Consider the following 17,504-nt stretch of genomic DNA (forward strand, 5'->3'; position numbering starts at 1 on the left):
ACCCATCTTCATCATATTCATCATCATCACTATCAATTTCATCATCTTGACCATCATCATTATTTATAGTATAAGCACTAGTAGCAGTACTAGTAGCAACGGCAGATATTGTAGGAGCGATACTTTAAGTAAGAACTGTACAGGAACTGTAGTAACAGTACTAGTAGTAACAGTAGATACTGTAATATCAGTACTTTTAGTAAGTGTAGGAAAACTACATATAGTAGCAATACTTATAGCAACAGTTGAACTGCACTAGCATCAACAATATTACCAGTATTACTGTAGTAGTAGTACTAGTATTAACAGTAGGAACTGTAGTAGTAATAATAATAATTGCTCACACTTATATAGCGCTTTTCTGGACACTCCACTCAAAGCACTTTACAGGTAATGGGGACTCCCCTCCACCACCACCACTGATGTGCAGCCCCACCTGGATGATGCGACGGCAGCCATAGTGCACCAGAACGCTCACCACACACCAGCTATCAGTGGGGAGGAGAGCAGAGTAATGAAGCCAGTTCACAGATGGGGATTATCAGGAGGCCATCATGAGTAAAGGCCAGGGGGAAATTTGGTTAGCCGGGGTTACTCTTTTCGAGAAACGCCCTGGGATTTTTAATGACCACAGAGAGTCAGGACCTTGGTTCTACATCTCATCTCAGGACAGCACCTGTTTTTATAGTATAGTGTCCCCGTCACTATACTGGGGCATTAGGACCCACATGGACCGCAAGGTGAGCGCCCCCTGCTGGCCCCACTAACACCTCTTCCAGCAGCAACCTTAGTTTTCACCAGGTCTCCCATCCAGGTACTGACCAGGCTCACACCTGCTGATTGTGATTGCCATATCACTCTGCAACGCACACCGGCTGCCAGTTGTGCGTTGCAGAGTGATATGGCTGCTGGCTAGTAGTACTAGTAGTAACAGTAGGTACTGTAGGAGCAGTACTAGTAGTAACAGTAGCAACTGTACTAGCAGTACTTGTAGTAAGAGTAGGAACTGTAGTAGCAGTACTAGTAGTAACAATAGGGACTGTAATAGCAGTAGAATAAGTAGTCAGTATAATTTTAATTGTATTTGTTGTTTGTTCGTTAATTATTATTACTGGTGTTATTATACAGCACACGAAATCATCGAAAGCCTGACGCTACTGTTCTTGTCGTTTTATTTGTTTATTCCTAATACAACCGTTTTTTGTTTTAATTGTTAATATTATAAAAAGCTGGCTTATTATGACAAACTATTACTATTACTGTAGTGTTATTATTTTTAGTACTGAGATCCGTATTATTATTCTATTATTCATAGCAATGTATGAAAGACTCTTTAAATGCATTGTAGGGAGGTCCATATTTTACGCGTCTATGTAAGAGTTTTGGTTTGTTACATTAATGCTGACAGTGAAAATAAATTGCGCTAAGCCCAATATGAATTGATAAAAGATTACGAAGCCGAAATACGTCTCCCCCGGAATAACTGACTCTGATCCCGTTATTTCGTTGTTCCTCCGTTCACCAGCATTTCTTCTCACAGGAGATAAGACCACACACACGTAATAAAAACACTGTCCAGACCTACAGAAACAGCCTCTATTTTTCTTGATGCCTGTTCGTTTTTTTGTCGTTTATTGAGCTGTTTTAAAAAACAATTTAGCGCAACAATAAAATACATTAATACATTTATACATTCCTCCCTAAACGTATTATTATTATTATTATTATTATTATTATTATTATTATTATTGTAGGTATCAGTACAAGAATGTTGTTAATAATTTAATTATAGGTGCCAGTGATAGCATTGGTATATTAGTCCCAGTATCAGGGGAAGGGGGGTGTGGTTTTCACTAAGGGTAATTGATGTCTCTAATAAAACAGCGATCATAACATATATATTGCTTCTTGTCCAAGGCTAGGATATCCCGACGCTTAATGAATTTGACCTATTGTGCGCTTTCTTAAAAATGATGTCACTTTGGAACGCTCCCTAAGCTCGGTTCGGTTTCGCCAGTCATTGTTAACGCGCCAGCCAATGGGAGGGCAGGGGCTTGCTGGGCCGGGCCAATGGGAGGGCGGGCCGGGCAGCAAGGAGGCGCGGGGCCGAGGTGGGTGTAAAACAGAGCTGCCCGCCAGCCCCGCTCAGCCCTGCTAAACTTTCACTCGCGCATCCCGGCCGAGGCTCGATGGACCGCGCGGTCTGGCGGAGGAGGGTGCCCGGGCCGGTGTGACACGAGGCGGCGCGCTCACCTGCTCAGCCTGTGCACGCGTGAGCCTCTCGCCCAGGCGGAGGAGCTGCGGCAGGACAGTGGGGAGATCGGAGAGACACGCGCACCAGTTTTTAGTTGGATTTCCTTCCCGTCCTCCCCCCTGCACCCCACCCCACCCACCCCACCCCTGTATTTTCCGTGCCTCCCCCCCCACCCTTCCTCTTGTCTGTTCCCTGTGTGCGGGGCGAGCCGAGCCGGACCGCTGCCGGCAGGAGCACTGGGACGGGCAGGATGGACGAGTCACCCAACCCCGGCGCCGGCGGGCCCAGCCAGGCTCCCGCGACCGCCCAGCACGAGCCCATCAGCTTCGGCATCGACCAGATCCTCAGCGGCTCCGACCCGGAGGGCCCCCCGCCGAACGGCGCCCGCAGCGGCTCGGACAGCACCGGCGGGACCGGCAGCGGCGGCTACCACCTGGGCAGCCCGGCCGGGGCCGCCTCCGCCGCGGCGCAGTACCCCTCGCTGCCCGCCGCCTTCCCGGGCCTGGCGGCGCCCTTCGAGGAGTCCGGCTCGTACGGGGTGAACCTCAGTCTGGCCCCCGGCGGGGTGATCCGGGTGCCCGCGCACAGGCCCCTGCCCGGCGCCGTGCCGCCGCCCATGGCCAGCGCCCTGCCCACCGTGCCCGGCTTCGGCAGCCTGAGCTTCCCCTGGATGGAGAGCAGCCGGCGGTTCGCCAAGGACAGGTTCACAGGTGAGCGGCTGAGCGGCGCGTCCTGACCCACCCGGGCGGCGAGCGTGTGAGCACCTGTTCGGGCAGGGCTGGCCAGCAGAGCGGTGATATTATTATTATTATTATTATTATTAATAATAGACTAACGCGCACTCTTGCGAGAAAGCAGGACCAGTTCTTCCCGGACTCGCGCGAGCGGGTGGACCGCGAGGGGCGGCTCGCGGGTCGGACGCCGGTTCTGTCGCGAGCTCTGTCGGAACCCTGACAGGGACGTTTATTCGAAATGGCCGTTTTTTTTCGTTTATATTTAAAGAAAATAACAGCTTTGTTTCCAGGCGAGATAGTTGTCGGTTCGTTGTCTTTTTTTTTTCGTTCGGAGAGGTTAGCTGTGTGATTTTTCGCAGTTTCTCCTCTCTGGAAGAGCGCGTGTAATCACCGAGCGCTGCGGATAATTGTTGTCAATTTTGCCGGAGGAGACATCTCTAATTCCTCGTCCTGCCGTTAATTACGACCAGAAAGGCTTGTCAGCGAGTAGTGACAGAGAGAGTTGGAGTGGGAGAGAGAGAGAAAAAAAAAACAGCGAAAGCAACTTTATTCCTCCAAACTTCTCGCTCCAAACTTCCTTTTGGCGAAATTCTCCGCTCGAAGCAGCAGCCCTCGCTGCAGGGCCGGTCCGGCTCGGGAGCTCTCCAGACGCTCTCGGGTCGCAGTCGAGGAGGGGACGATGGTGGTGGCGAGGGTCCGAGGGAGACATCACACTGACGGCGGGCAGGTGGCAGCGCCGCAGACACTCGGACAGAAACGCGCCGAATCGACCGACCGCTTCGACGCGCTGAAACGATTCCCTGTCTTCCTGAAAAGCCCCTCGGACGAAGCTGGAAACCGCAGAAAGTCTGTCTGGGCTTCACAGCCGCCGGGTCACTGTCTAAATCTCGCTTTCCCCCTATTACTGAAGCCTTTTGAACCCACACACAATATTCGGTGGTTCTTCTCCTTATTATAAAAATTATTTAACGGAAAATATTTGTAGAGTATTTTATTCCCGCACACGGCCGCGTGTTTATTTTTACACAGCGGGCCCGTCTGCGGTCTCGTCTCGAGGCCTCTCGGCGCCTGGGTCCGGGTTCGGCCGCGCGCGCCTTCGCTCAATCCCTCCCCGGGAGTCTCGCTCGTGCCCCCCTCGCCCCGCTGCAGGGGAACCCGCCGGTACCCCGCCTGGGCGCTCGGGCGCCAGCACCCACCTTTCGGTTCGGGGTGGTTTTTCAAATCTGTCCCCGAGCAAACCCGTTTCACCGGGAGCGACCGTCCGCTTAGACATGTTCATCACACTCGACAGAAAGAATTTCGATGAGAGTGAATTGGGTGCGGAGATTATTATTATTATTAATAATAATAATAATAATAATAATAATAATAATAATAATAACATCGATATTATTATTACCCTTATTATTGTTATTATTAATAATAATAATATTTTGTTTTGCCCATCAAATTGAATTCCACACATCACTGTTCTATTCTTAAAATTGTCATCTCGAATTGAAATTTCGCTCGTGATGGGATGGTCGCGTCAGCGCGAAGTTTCCTCCTAAACGTTCTAATTCTGTTATGCTGGCGGAATGAAATGAATTGAAACAGATGTGCCGAATTGAATAAAAAACATGTTTTGAAATGTTTATTGATAAAAGGAGAGCAAGAGTATTATTTCAAAATATTTATTTTTTTAAAGTAAGTACATATTGTGTGACAATAACCGCTGTAAAGAAATTTTGTTCAAGATGTTCCTATTATTATTATTATTATTATTATTATTATTATTATTATTATTATTATTATTATTGGTGTTTGTGTTGTTGTTGTTGTTGTTGTTGTTGTTGTTGCTGGGGTCTCTTTGCTGTCCGCGCGGAATGCGTGAGCGCTCACGCGCCGAGGCTGTGCCCTGGGAGTCCGGGCGGCCGGCGGCTCGCTCTGCTCTCGAGCTCTCTCACAACACAGCATCCGCTGGGCGGAATTTCTTAATAATAATAATTATAATAATAATAATAATAATAATAATAATAATTAATCGAAATTCTTATAAAACATTCAAATATCAAAGAACATAGCAGATTCTATGTAATATACAATGTTTATTTTTTCTTATAACACACATGATAATGTTAAAATGTTACTGTGTAACTGAAAACCCAGACTATAATAATAATACTTTTTATTTATTATTGTTGTTGTGATTTATTACAAATAATCACATAATCCGAAGCACCGGTTACGCAGTATGTTCGCTTGCCGTTTTGAAATAGTTTTGTCTCTGTAACACTGTCCCAAAAAACACGTATTAAGATAAAAGTATGCTTATAAAATATATTTAATTCCACAGATTTCGGAACGCATTTAGCATACTGTTTATTTCAAATAAACAACAAACATAGACAAACATAAACTAAAAATATTTAGAAATAAAACATTAAACATAAATACAGCCTTGGTCTACAAGGAGTAACTTTTTTTTGCGAAAGTTAAAATAGCATTTGTAAATATTTTGTTTTGTGTTTATGTCGGAATAATATGAACTGCCCTATAGATATTCTACTTCACAAGCAGAATCGACTCTGCCTGGTTCCGACTCCGTGTCATTGTTGTCAGCCACGCAACACGACCCGCTTCACCCCCGAACCCGGGCCACGCGCTGCCCTCGCGCCCCAGGGCGACCGACGCGCGGAACCTGCGCGTGGAGCACCGCAGCTCTGCGGAACCGAATTTCCTGGACTCAGCGGGCTACTCTGAAAATTGATTTTAGTCAGTTGGTGTCCCCGTAGCTGTTACTTTCGACCCGAGTCTTTCTTGTTAGACCTGCAGTGTTGAATTTGAGTTTCAGGGGTGGTGTCGTCCCCGGTTGCTCTCGCGGCGCGGGGCCAGGGGCTCTGGGGGCTGGCGCGTGCAGGGCGCGAGGGTCTCGCAGCTGCACGAGCAGCCGCCACGCTCCTGTCGGAAGCGCTGCTCGGTGACAAATACGCGGATTTTCACTCACAACAGCGGCTGTCTGCTGTAACTCAATCCGCCCGAATTAACCCCGTGCAGGGTCCCAGAGCCCCGGGCGCTCGCGGCGGCTTGTCTCTCAGTGCCTGTAGCCTCGAAGCGGCTCAAAAATTATTTCAGTTTCAGTTAACACACGGGCGCCTTTCAGACAGTTCGGTTGTTTGTGTTTCGGTATAATATTTGCTCCGTTATTTCGAGTACATAGATATAGGTACATATATTATTATACCTAGAAACGCCAGCGAATAATTCTAAATATTAAATGAATAATAAAAAAAAATAATTTCTCGTATGCTCGTATTTTATAATACTCTGTACATTAATTTGTAGATTGTTAAAATTTGTTTTCTGTATGTTTTTTTTTTTACATTTTGTACTCTGGACGATTTGGTATAATTTGTACTCGACATTGACTCGAAGAAATCAGCGTGTGCGCGAGAACAAAACTCGGGGTCCTCGTGCCAAAACCCGCCAACCGCCGATGGATGCGACTCGCGCGACTGTTTTTGCTCAAATCGATCAATTCTTGCATCTTCTTAAACTGAAAGATTCACTTTTAAATTGAAATAGCTACCTATGATCAATTACTTTATTATGTAATATATTATATCGTTTTTATAAATGTTTTTTTAGAGAGAATGAGGAGAATTTTAGAGAAATTTGGAGAATTCCCTTCCTGCAAAAAAGGACAACGAAAATTAAGAGCAGAAGTGCGACATGCGATGGGTTTTGAAACAGTCTAGTTATTGAAATCAGTTATATAATGAAGTACAACTCACGATTCAGGCCTTTCAAATCACATTTCTACGAACGAGAAAAAAAACAGTGGGAATCCTATCGAATAAGTACAATTACAGCGTCGAAATGTGACCGTTCAGACACCACAAGAAAGACCGCTATGGACAGAGCGGGACTCCTCTCGGCTAGATAACAGTCATCTGTGAAGCATTTTAATCTTGCGCGCTGCACAAAAACGAACGCCGCACAAATTTCGTTTTCGGCCTGAGTATTTCTTTTAATAAGTACAGATGAAGGGAGAAATGGATCGGCAGTCCGGGAGAGAGGTTATATCGGATCAGTTCCGTCCCGAAAACCGGCGTTTCGCACAGCGGGATGCGCTGGAGTCCGGTTCTCCCGTGTTCTACAGATGTTCCGACCCGCTCTCGGGTACGAACACGGCCCACGGGACCCGGGTACCGTTACTCCGGAATCCCGAATTCGTTTCCTGTTTGACCACCGACTGACATTTTTTTTTAAATCCCTTTTCTGTAAAAAAAAAAAAGGACTAAAACCGAAATAATGCGATTTCATGCTCATAATGTTCTCAGGTTTCTCCTGCAACAGCGCGCCGTGCCCTGTAATTGTGCCACTAGGCGTCTCGTCCCCCGCGTGAACACGGATTGTATTAAACATAATTCAATTCGCTTTTTTGAGAGCGGGAGAGTTTACACTGACAGCTGCTTCATCTCAGCCGGGTTAAAACACACACATATATTCAACGTCATCGGTTCCGCTTTCCCGTTTCAAACCTCAAGAAATCCTTTTCCTAGAAATTCCGTCCCGCGCCGCTTATATACCACGTAGTTACACTGACGTTCCAAAATCTATTTCTGTTCTTTTACAATTATTACAGTTTTTTAAAAAGTAAGTAATTTAGCACACAGGTTGGATCAGTAAAATAGTATAACAGCGGAATAGCCCGACACGCCGCGTAGTGAAAAGATGTCTGACAAATACCCAGTCTATTATTATTATTAGTGTTGTTATGGTTATTATTATTAATACTAAATAGCATAATACAGATATTAATATTTAAGATATGTTAAGTATATTAACGAACGTATATTATTTGTGTAACAATAACAGCTGTAAAATTTGCATTTTGCGCAAGAGTATTATTATTATTATTATTATTATTATTATTATTATTAATCTGAACACGGTGGGATTATGTGACAGTCACTCAACGTGGACAGGACTCAAGACAGACGGCAGACCTCAGGATTGCAATGTGGATTGTGGGTAATATCGCTAAGAACGCCGGTTAGGTGTCAGAGAGCGGAGAGTATTTTGGATAGAGGCGAACGCCTGAGCAGAGGGCAGTTATTCACAGAGGCCAGTAACCAGGGGCACACAAAGTATTGTTGTCATATAGCACAGGTGCTGACGATCTGGCACAGACTCGCAGAGCTGGGCTGCAGGTTAGAAGGATATGTCCTAGGGCAGGTGGACAGGTACACTGTGTGACCTCTGGTGTCCACCTGCTGGGCACAGTGAGGTCAGGGTCTGGCTGGACACTGCTGACCCGCAGTGGGGCTCCCTCTCCTCCTGTGAATGACCAGCTGAAGAAATGACCATCCATCTGGCCACAGCACAGCCATTCTGCCAGCCCTGAGCTGACCACAAGCCCTACAGCCCACAGGTAGATATTCAACCCCACTCACTCTCCCACCCCACACCAGATACCCCACACACTCACCCATCCCCCACACCAGATACCCCACACACTCACCCATGGGCCCAGGGGAAGTGGGTGGCGCCAGTGTGGCAGAGCTGTGTCAGTACAGCTGAAGGGGTCTCTCTGCTCCAAGCCAGAGCAGATCCAACAGTCCAACATGTCCCCAATCTCCCACTGGCTCACTGGCGCCCCCTAGCAGGGCAGGCTGTTGTCTCTGCTGTGCTTGGCGTAGCCTCAGGCCTGTGTCACTCACCCTATTCTGAGAAGAGCAGACGCAGGGCTCCTGTCAGGGGTATGTGAGGCACGGGGAGGCACTGTGCTCTGGGGTGCCCACTGCAGGAAAGGCGCTATATAAAACCATCCCACACACCCACAGTTCCCAGTCCTGGGACGAACACAAGCTATAGGTGCTGAAGAGCTGGGGCTCCTCCCTGCAGGCAGCTTGTAAGGCGCTGTATAGTCTTAAAGGGGAACTGCAGTGCTATTTTTATATTTCAGGGTTAGAAAGACTCAGCATTGATGAGCGCATTTCAAACCGCAATGAAAGTAAAATGTAACACAGTAACGTGTAAAACCTCCAACTATCACAAAATAGACAACATTTCCAGGTATGCGCAGCACCTTGTTCTGCGATTCAGAACGGGGCAACAAAACTTCCGGTGACGAGTTTCCATTGTAAACCAGCAGGCTTGGGAATATATCTCTTTGAATCCAATAGAAATAGTGCTCTGGACTTCTAGACAGTTTTGCCAACAAATACAATTTACTTGTTAACTCTGCATGCCAATCACATTGGAACACGTCTGCGGCACAGCCTGTATTTATATGGCCCTACATCCCACGACATTAGTTCTTACAGGGACTAGTGAGCAGGAAGGGCAGCATCCCATTGCAATCCGTAGGAACTCAAATGAGGGTTGGCGACAACAAAGCGACTTACAGTACTTTCACAAAGCTCACGATTCTGTGCTAAATTCGAAATGTGTCATTTTTTTTCCCCTGTAACGTCAATTTATTTTGTTGCCGAGGTTCGAGAACCGGTCGGAGGGATTAGGACTGCTGCCCCCCTCTAACCCGACCCCTGCTCTCTGCCTGTCCCCCCCAGCTGCGCTGACGCCCTTCACGGTGTCCCGGCGGATCGGGCACCCGTACCAGAACCGCACGCCGCCCAAGCGCAAGAAGCCGCGCACGTCCTTCTCGCGGGTGCAGATCTGCGAGCTGGAGAAGCGCTTCCACCGGCAGAAGTACCTGGCAAGCGCCGAGCGGGCCGCGCTGGCCAAGACCCTGAAGATGACCGACGCCCAGGTCAAGACCTGGTTCCAGAACCGCAGGACCAAGTGGAGGTACCGGCCCGCTGGGACGCTGCCGGCCGGGGGTGAGGGGAGGAAGGGGATGGGGCCGCAGGGCTGAGAGGTTGTGCACATGAACATGATGGTATTGCCAGTAATACTGTACCTGATGCCACTGTTACTGCTGGTCTGTTAATACTGCTGCTGCTGTTATCACTAATACTGCTCCTGCCGCCACCGTTACTGCTGTTAATACTGCTACTGCTGGTTTCACTAATACTGCTCCTGCTAATACTGCTACTGCTGGAATCACTAATACTGCTCCTGCCGCCACCTTTACTGCTGTTAATACTGCTACTGCTGGTTTCACTAATACTGCTCCTGCTAATACTACTACTGCTGGAATCACTAATACTGTTCCTGCCGCCACCGTTACTGCTGCTAATACTGCTACTGCTGGTCTGTTTATACTGGTACTGCTGGTATCACTAATACCGTTCCTGTCGCCACAGTTACTGCTGCTAATACTATTAATGCCGCCACTGTTACTGCTGCTAATACTGCTACTGCTGGTCTGTTAATGCTGCTACTGCTGGTATCACTAATACTATTAATGCCGCCACCGTTACTGCTGCTAATACTGCTACTGCTGGTATCACTAATACTGTTCCTGCCACCACCGTTACTGCTGCTCATACTGCTACTGCTGGAATCACTAATACTGTTCCTGCCACCACCGTTACTGCTGCTCATACTGCTACTGCTGGAATCACTAATACTGTTTCTGCTGCCACTGTTAGTGCTGCTAATACTGTTCCTGCCACCACAGTTACCACTGCTAATATTGCTACTGCTGGTACTACTAATACTGTGACTGCTGCCAACAGTTATAATTACAGTCCTATTGCCACTGTTACTGCTACTATACTGCTACTACTGCTATTACTAATACAGTTCCTGCCACCACTGTTACTGCTACTTATTCTGCCAACATTACTGCTACTGTTACTGCAAATTCTGGAATTGCTAATACTCTACCTGCTGCCAACATTACCGTACTAATACTGCATGTGTTCTTACAGCTGTTAATATTGTTACTTCTACTAATACTGCTAGTGCTGCTACCGCTATTAATACTGTTGCTACTACTAATACTTCCAGTGCTGCTACTGGTATTAATACTGTTACTACTAATAATATTGCCAGTGCTACTATTGATATTAATAATGTTGCTACTTCTAATACTGCAATGCTACTGCTGATAATTATATTACAAGTGTTATGTTACTGCTAATATAACTGTTACAAGTATTCTAGGAACGCTACTGGTTATAAATACTGTAACTATACTATTAGTGCTGGTACCGTTATCAATACTGTTACTACTATTAATACTGCTAGTGCTGTTACTGAGAATAATTAAAAACGTTAGTTTACGAACTTAAGACACAGACAAAATAATAATAATAATGATAGTGCTGCTACCCTTTTAATACTGTTACTATTACTAATACCTCCAGTACTGCTCTTGCTGTTAATACTGTACCTGTCACCACAGTAACTAATAATAATACCACTAATGCTGATCATAATATACTCACTACCATCACAGTTACTACTAATAATACTGATGCTGATAATGTACTCGGTACTGCCACTGTTAGTACTAGCAATACTCGTAATGGTGCTTCTGCTGTTATTACAGTACCTACCGCAGTTATTACTGATAATCATCCTGCTAATTGTCACTGTTATTACTACTGTTATTCCGGCCTCTATTACTTCAAATACTATGAGTAATGCTACTACCATACTGTATTTTCCACTACTGCAGCGTCTCTTATCACAACTGCTGGCACTGCTGCTATCATTCCTGCTCTCACCACTGTTTGCTGCTTAGGATGTCTGCTTTCAGTAATAACACTTATAAACTGAAACAAACCAGAATTCCACTTTAGGGTTTTGTAAACCATTACAGGTGGTTGTAAAGCCTGTAGTGGATCAGACTGCTCTGCACTGGGAATTGGATTGACAGCACTGTAAAGCCTGGAGTGGATCAGACTGCTGTGCACTGGGAGTGTGACTGACAGCACTGTAAAGCCTGGAGTGGATCAGACTGCTGTGCACTGGGAGTGTGACTGACAGCACTGTAAAGCCTGGAGTGGACCAGACTGCTGTGCACTGGGAGTGAGACTGACAGCACTGTAAAGCCTGGAGTGGATCAGGCTGCTGTGCACTGGGAGTGTGACTGACAGCACTGTAAAGCCTGGAGTGGATCAGGCTGCTGTGCACTGGGAGTGTGACTGACAGCACTGTAAAGCCTGGAGTGGATCAGACTGCTGTGCACTGGGAGTGTGACTGACAGCACTGTAAAGCCTGGAGTGGATCAGACTGCTGTGCACTGGGAGTGAGACTGACAGCACTGTAAAGCCTGGAGTGGATCAGACAGTTATACAGTGGAAGTCTTGTCTGTTACTCTGAATTGTGTTGGTAGTTGTAGCAGTAACAGTGCTCCAATATAGCTGCAGATCCAATAGTGATGACCCAGGCGTGGTGCAGAGGAAAGTGTCTTTTTTTCAGGATGCGCTCTCCCACATACACACAACTCACCGGCTCAGGCGCATTATTAATGGATTATTGTGTTCGTTGTTAATATTGTAAACGAACTTATTTCGCTCGCGGTGTGCAGCTGTCGGCTCTTGCTCTGATGTTTTCTGCGGAAGTGGGAAAATCTGAACTCGCGGCGCACGCGAGACCCACGTGGGTAGTGCTCGAGCGCGGGCTGTGGCGCTCGTGCAGTCACACGTCACACCTGTGAACCCCGTTGTAGACATCAGGGAAGAGGCGGACACAGCTGAGCTCGGTGAGGCACAAGGACACCGGCGCTCCGCTGCGCACGGTATTCATTGTGATTTAAATTCACTCTTACAGGTTCTATTCCGACAGGTCTGTGTCAGTGGTGTCATTACTGTTATTATAGCCGGAACGCAGCGCGGATTCTCGGGGCTGAAGGTCCGGGCCCAGCCAGCGTGCCCGGGGGGAGGGGCGGCGCTCCAGCTGCCGGCAGCTCGGGGAGGGGGGAGGAGGGAACGGCCCCGGGCTGTGCCGGCTCTCACCTGCGCCAGATGGCCGTGATGGAGGGTCGGCTGCCCTCGCACCCGCCTAGCAGGTGACCCTGCGTTATTAGGCGCTGCGCGGCAACAGCTGCCGAGATATATCACTGGGGGGCTCGCTAGTAAGCCCAGAGGTCACTGGCTGAGGCGAACTGAGCGAAATACAGGCATGCATCACTATATACTATATATCACTATATACAGAGATATTGCGCTATATATACAGACGTGTGTCACTATGTATGGGAAATATCACTATATGTACAGCGCTATATATACAGACATGCATCACTTTGTATGGGAAATATCACTATATATTCAGAGATATTGCGCTATATATACAGACATGCATCACTATATGTACAAAGAAATATATCGGTATATATAGAGACGTATCACTATATGTAAATAGAAATATAGCACCATATATACAGAGATTTAGAACTATATTCAGACGTATCACTATATATACAGAGATATAGCGCTATATATACAGGCATGTATATCTGTAAAAAGAGATATATGTACAGGGATATCTGGACAGACCCATAGACAGGTAGACAGACAGGCAGAGAGGTAGATGTGATAGATACGCAGACACAGGCAGATGTACCGACAGACAGATGGATTGTAGAGCTATAACCTGTAATACTTGGCAGTGTGCTGTGGTAATATGTGTCGGAGAATATTCCAAGTACAGAACTGATGACACTGGAACTGAAAGAGAGAGCAATGCAAACGAACCGGTGTCGCGTCGCCCTCGGTAATTTACCCTCGGCTCAGAGTGGGAGAGACTGGGGGGGACGAAAAACAGAATCTGGTAGACCTCGCTGCTTTTCACTCGGTTGTTATAGATATATTATTAATATCACCTATTGTCTTACGATAACGAAATCTAAACTAAAACTAAAGACACCATGAAATATTAACGATGTGTATCTCTCGCCTCTATCTGCTCCATAATATAACGTCAATAACCCGCCATCAATAATTGACGCCTTTCAGGTCGTGATAAATGAAGAAAGACGCCCCCGTTAAGGATGAATTGGTGCGCGCTCACGCGGAGCTGGCGGGAGCGCGGACTGCAGCGCGCCCCTTCCGGAGGTGAAACCCGGCAGCCGGCTGGACTGCCCGGGACTGACTCGGGAAAGAGAGACAGGGGGAGGAACGGGCGGATAACGGGAGAGAGGAGAAAGCGGGAGATATTGAGACAGAGGGCTAGAGAGAGGAAGACATGGGCAGATAATGCGAGAGAGAAGCAGAGACAGAGATACACTTTCTGCGGCACTGTGAGAAATACTCTGGGATGAGACAAACAGTATTCCCTAAAATAGCGAATCTAATCCCAGAATTTCTGCCAGAACCAGAACAGCTTCCGATCCTACTGGGAGAGGAAACTCAAGAGAGCTGCAGCCCAGCGTGTGATCTCCTGTCACAGCCTGAGGACAGACAGTGAGCCCGTCTCTCAATACTGCTCTTCTGTGTTTGATGTGTTGTAACTGTCCAACTACATGCCTGTATTGTGCAGTTGATGTTGTTAATTGTATTCGCTTTGGCAACAGATCATAGCGGAAGATTATAGTTCAACCATAATCTTCCGCCATTATCTGTCGGTGTGGCTGAGACAACTGTGGCACCGTGACAGAATCGCGTACAGGGCCGGACACGCAGACATGAGCGACGCGCCTGGTTTCCCCGCTGGGAGTCCGTGTGTTCAAGCAGGCAGCATTCGTCTCCGGTACGGGTTAACGCCGCGTGGAAACAACACACGCGCTGAGAGGATTAAGGAGACAAAAACGACCATATCCTGTGTGCGCGAGGTGGTCAAGGGCTCCGCGCTCACAGGGGGGCTCCGTGGCGCGTGGGGTGTGAGAATGAATACACCCGTGAATCAACTGGCACGCGTGGCAGCTAAAGTCAGGTCAGACATGTGCATTCGTGGAAAAATTCCGCTCATACGAACTGGGCGCTCAGCCGAGACCCCATCCCCACATTAGACCAATACCAGCAATAGCTGTTATCATCTTGTATGTCAAAGGATGAAGAATTGGACGGATTTAAGTGAAAAACGAAGAGAAATAAGCGAATCCAGTTAAATTAATTAAAAACAGTAATCTGGCAAAAGAAAGCATTCTAAAACTGTTATTGAGCCGTTTTTTTAGAAGTTCTGATCTGCGATCTCACGCAGCTCCTCTGACCCGTGAACAACACGACAATGTCATTTTCAGTCGGACTCGTGTGATGTGTGCTCTTTTGAGTAGGCGCTATACAAAGTCTAATGAGCGGCACATGAAGTCGATCGCCAGGAGTTGAAAAGCTCATATTATTTCTTGCACTTGTGTGTTGGAGATTTTGTTTCTTTAATTTGGGTTTTAATTCTCAGCTTGTTGGTTTGTTTTATCACAAAACTTGTGTGGCGCTTCATCAGGTGGATACTATCTGACTGACCTCTGTGTGTGTGTTTGTCTGTCTCTCTGACCTGTGTGTCTGACCTGTCTGTCTCTCTTACTTGTGTGTGTGTCTGACCTGTCTGTCTCTCTTACTTGTGTGTGTGTCTGACCTGTCTGTCTCTCTTACTTGTGTGTGTCTGACCTGTCTGTCTCTCTGACCTGTGTGTGTGACCTGTTGGTCTCTCTGACCTGAGTGTCTCTCTGACCTGTGTGTCTGACCTGTCTGTCTCTCTGACCTGAGTGTCTGTGTGTGTCTGACCTGTGTGTCTCTCTGACCTGTGTGTCTGACCTGTCTGTCTCTCTGACCTGAGTGTCTGTGTGTGTCTGACCTGTGTGTCTCTCTGACCTGTGTGTCTGACCTGTCGGTCTCTCTGACCTGAGTGTCTGTGTCTGTCTGACCTGTCTGTCTCTCTGACCTGAGTGTCTGTGTCTGTCTGACCTGTCTGTCTGTCTGACCTGAGTGTCTGTGTCTGTCTGACCTGTCTGTCTCTCTGACCTGAGTGTCTGTGTCTGTCTGACCTGTGTGTCTCTCTGACCTGCGTGTCTGTGTTCTGTCTCCCAGGCGACAGACAGCGGAGGAGAGGGAGGCGGAGCGTCAGCAGGCCAATCGGCTGATGATCCAGCTGCAGCATGATGCCTTCCAGAAGTCCCTGGGCGATTCGCTGCCGCCCGACCCGCTCTGCATCCACAACTCCTCCCTCTTCGCCCTGCAGAACCTGCAGCCCTGGGCAGAGGAGGGGGGCAAACTGCAACCTGTCACCTCGCTAGTGTGAGAACGGACCCTGACCACTGACACACTGACCAGCACACTGACTGACACACTGACCAGCGCACTGACCGACACACTGACCAGCGCACTGACTGACACACTGACCAGCACACTGACCAGCGCACTGACCAGCGCACTGACCGACACACTGACCAGCACGCTGACTGGCACAGAGACTGACACACTGACCAGCACGCTGACTGGCACAGAGACTGACACACTGACCAGCACACTGACTGGCACAGAGACTGACACACTGACCAGTGCACTGACTGGTACAGAGACTGACACACTGACCAGCGCACTGACTGACACACTGACCAGCACACTGACCAGCGCACTGACCGACACACTGACCAGCGCACTGACTGACACACTGACCGACACACTGACCAGCGCACTGACTGACACACTGACCAGCGCACTGACTGACACTCTGACCAGCACACTGACTGACACACTGACCAGTGCACTGACTGACACACTGACCAGCACACTGACTGGCACAGAGACTGACACACTGACCAGCACACTGACTGACACTCTAACCAGTGCACTGACTGACACTCTGACCAGCACACTGACTGACACACTGACCAGTGCACTGCCTCACACACTGACTGACACACTGACCAGCGCACTGACTGGTACAGAGACTGACACACTGACCAGCGCACTGACTGACACACTGACCAGCACACTGACTGGTACAGAGACTGACACACTGACCAGCGCACTGACTGGCACACTGACTGACACACTGACTGACACTCTAACCAGTGCACTGACTGACACTCTGACCAGCACACTGACTGACACACTGACCAGTGCACTGCCTCACACACTGACTGACACACTGACCACCGCACTGACTGGTACAGAGACTGACACACTGACCAGCGCACTGACTGACACACTGACCAGCACACTGACTGGTACAGAGACTGACACACTGACCAGCGCACTGACTGGCACACTGACTGACACACTGACCAGTGCACTGACTGGTACAGAGACTGACACACTGACCAGCGCACTGACTGACACTCTGACCAGCACACTGACTGACACACTGACCAGCGCACTGACTGACACACTGACCAGCACACTGACTGACACACTGACCAGTGCACTGACTGGTACAGAGACTGACACACTGACCAGCACACTGACTGACACACTGACCAGTGCACTGACTGGTACAGAGACTGACACACTGACCAGCGCACTGACTGACACTCTGACCAGCACACTGACTGACACACTGACCAGCGCACTGACTGGTACAGAGACTGACACACTGACCAGCGCACTGACTGACACTCTGACCAGCGCACTGACTGACACACTGACCAGTGCACTGCCTCACACACTGCCTCACACACTGACCACTGCACTGCCTCACACACTGACTGACACACTGACCAGCGCACTGACTGGCAC

General features: G+C 48.2%; 1 protein-coding gene across 3 annotated transcripts; it reads left to right on the forward strand.

Annotated features, from left to right (window-relative positions):
• Positions 1 to 1,804: 1,804 nt before the first annotated feature.
• Positions 1,805 to 16,070, forward strand: tlx3b (T cell leukemia homeobox 3b). 3 transcript variants are annotated; one of them, XR_011191174.1, is made up of 5 exons: positions 1,805 to 2,964; positions 9,546 to 9,783; positions 12,710 to 12,898; positions 13,848 to 14,294; positions 15,855 to 15,943. XR_011191174.1 is itself a non-coding variant. In XM_069196072.1 (3 exons), exons 1-3 carry the CDS (start codon positions 2,505 to 2,507, stop codon positions 12,900 to 12,902), a joined length of 891 nt encoding a protein of 296 aa, XP_069052173.1. In that variant the 5' UTR covers positions 1,806 to 2,504; the 3' UTR covers positions 12,903 to 13,001. The 3 variants fall into 3 exon arrangements, 2 of the variants coding, with proteins under 2 accessions (XP_069052173.1, XP_069052172.1); XM_069196072.1 differs by lacking the exons at positions 13,848 to 14,294; positions 15,855 to 15,943 and having other exon boundaries at positions 1,806 to 2,964; positions 12,710 to 13,001; XM_069196071.1 differs by lacking the exons at positions 12,710 to 12,898; positions 13,848 to 14,294 and having other exon boundaries at positions 1,820 to 2,964; positions 15,855 to 16,070.
• The last annotated feature ends 1,434 nt before the right edge of the window (positions 16,071 to 17,504 follow it).

This window comes from Lepisosteus oculatus, chromosome 11 (genome assembly GCF_040954835.1).
Source record: "Lepisosteus oculatus isolate fLepOcu1 chromosome 11, fLepOcu1.hap2, whole genome shotgun sequence".
In the NCBI taxonomy this organism is placed as follows: domain Eukaryota; kingdom Metazoa; phylum Chordata; class Actinopteri; order Semionotiformes; family Lepisosteidae; genus Lepisosteus; species Lepisosteus oculatus.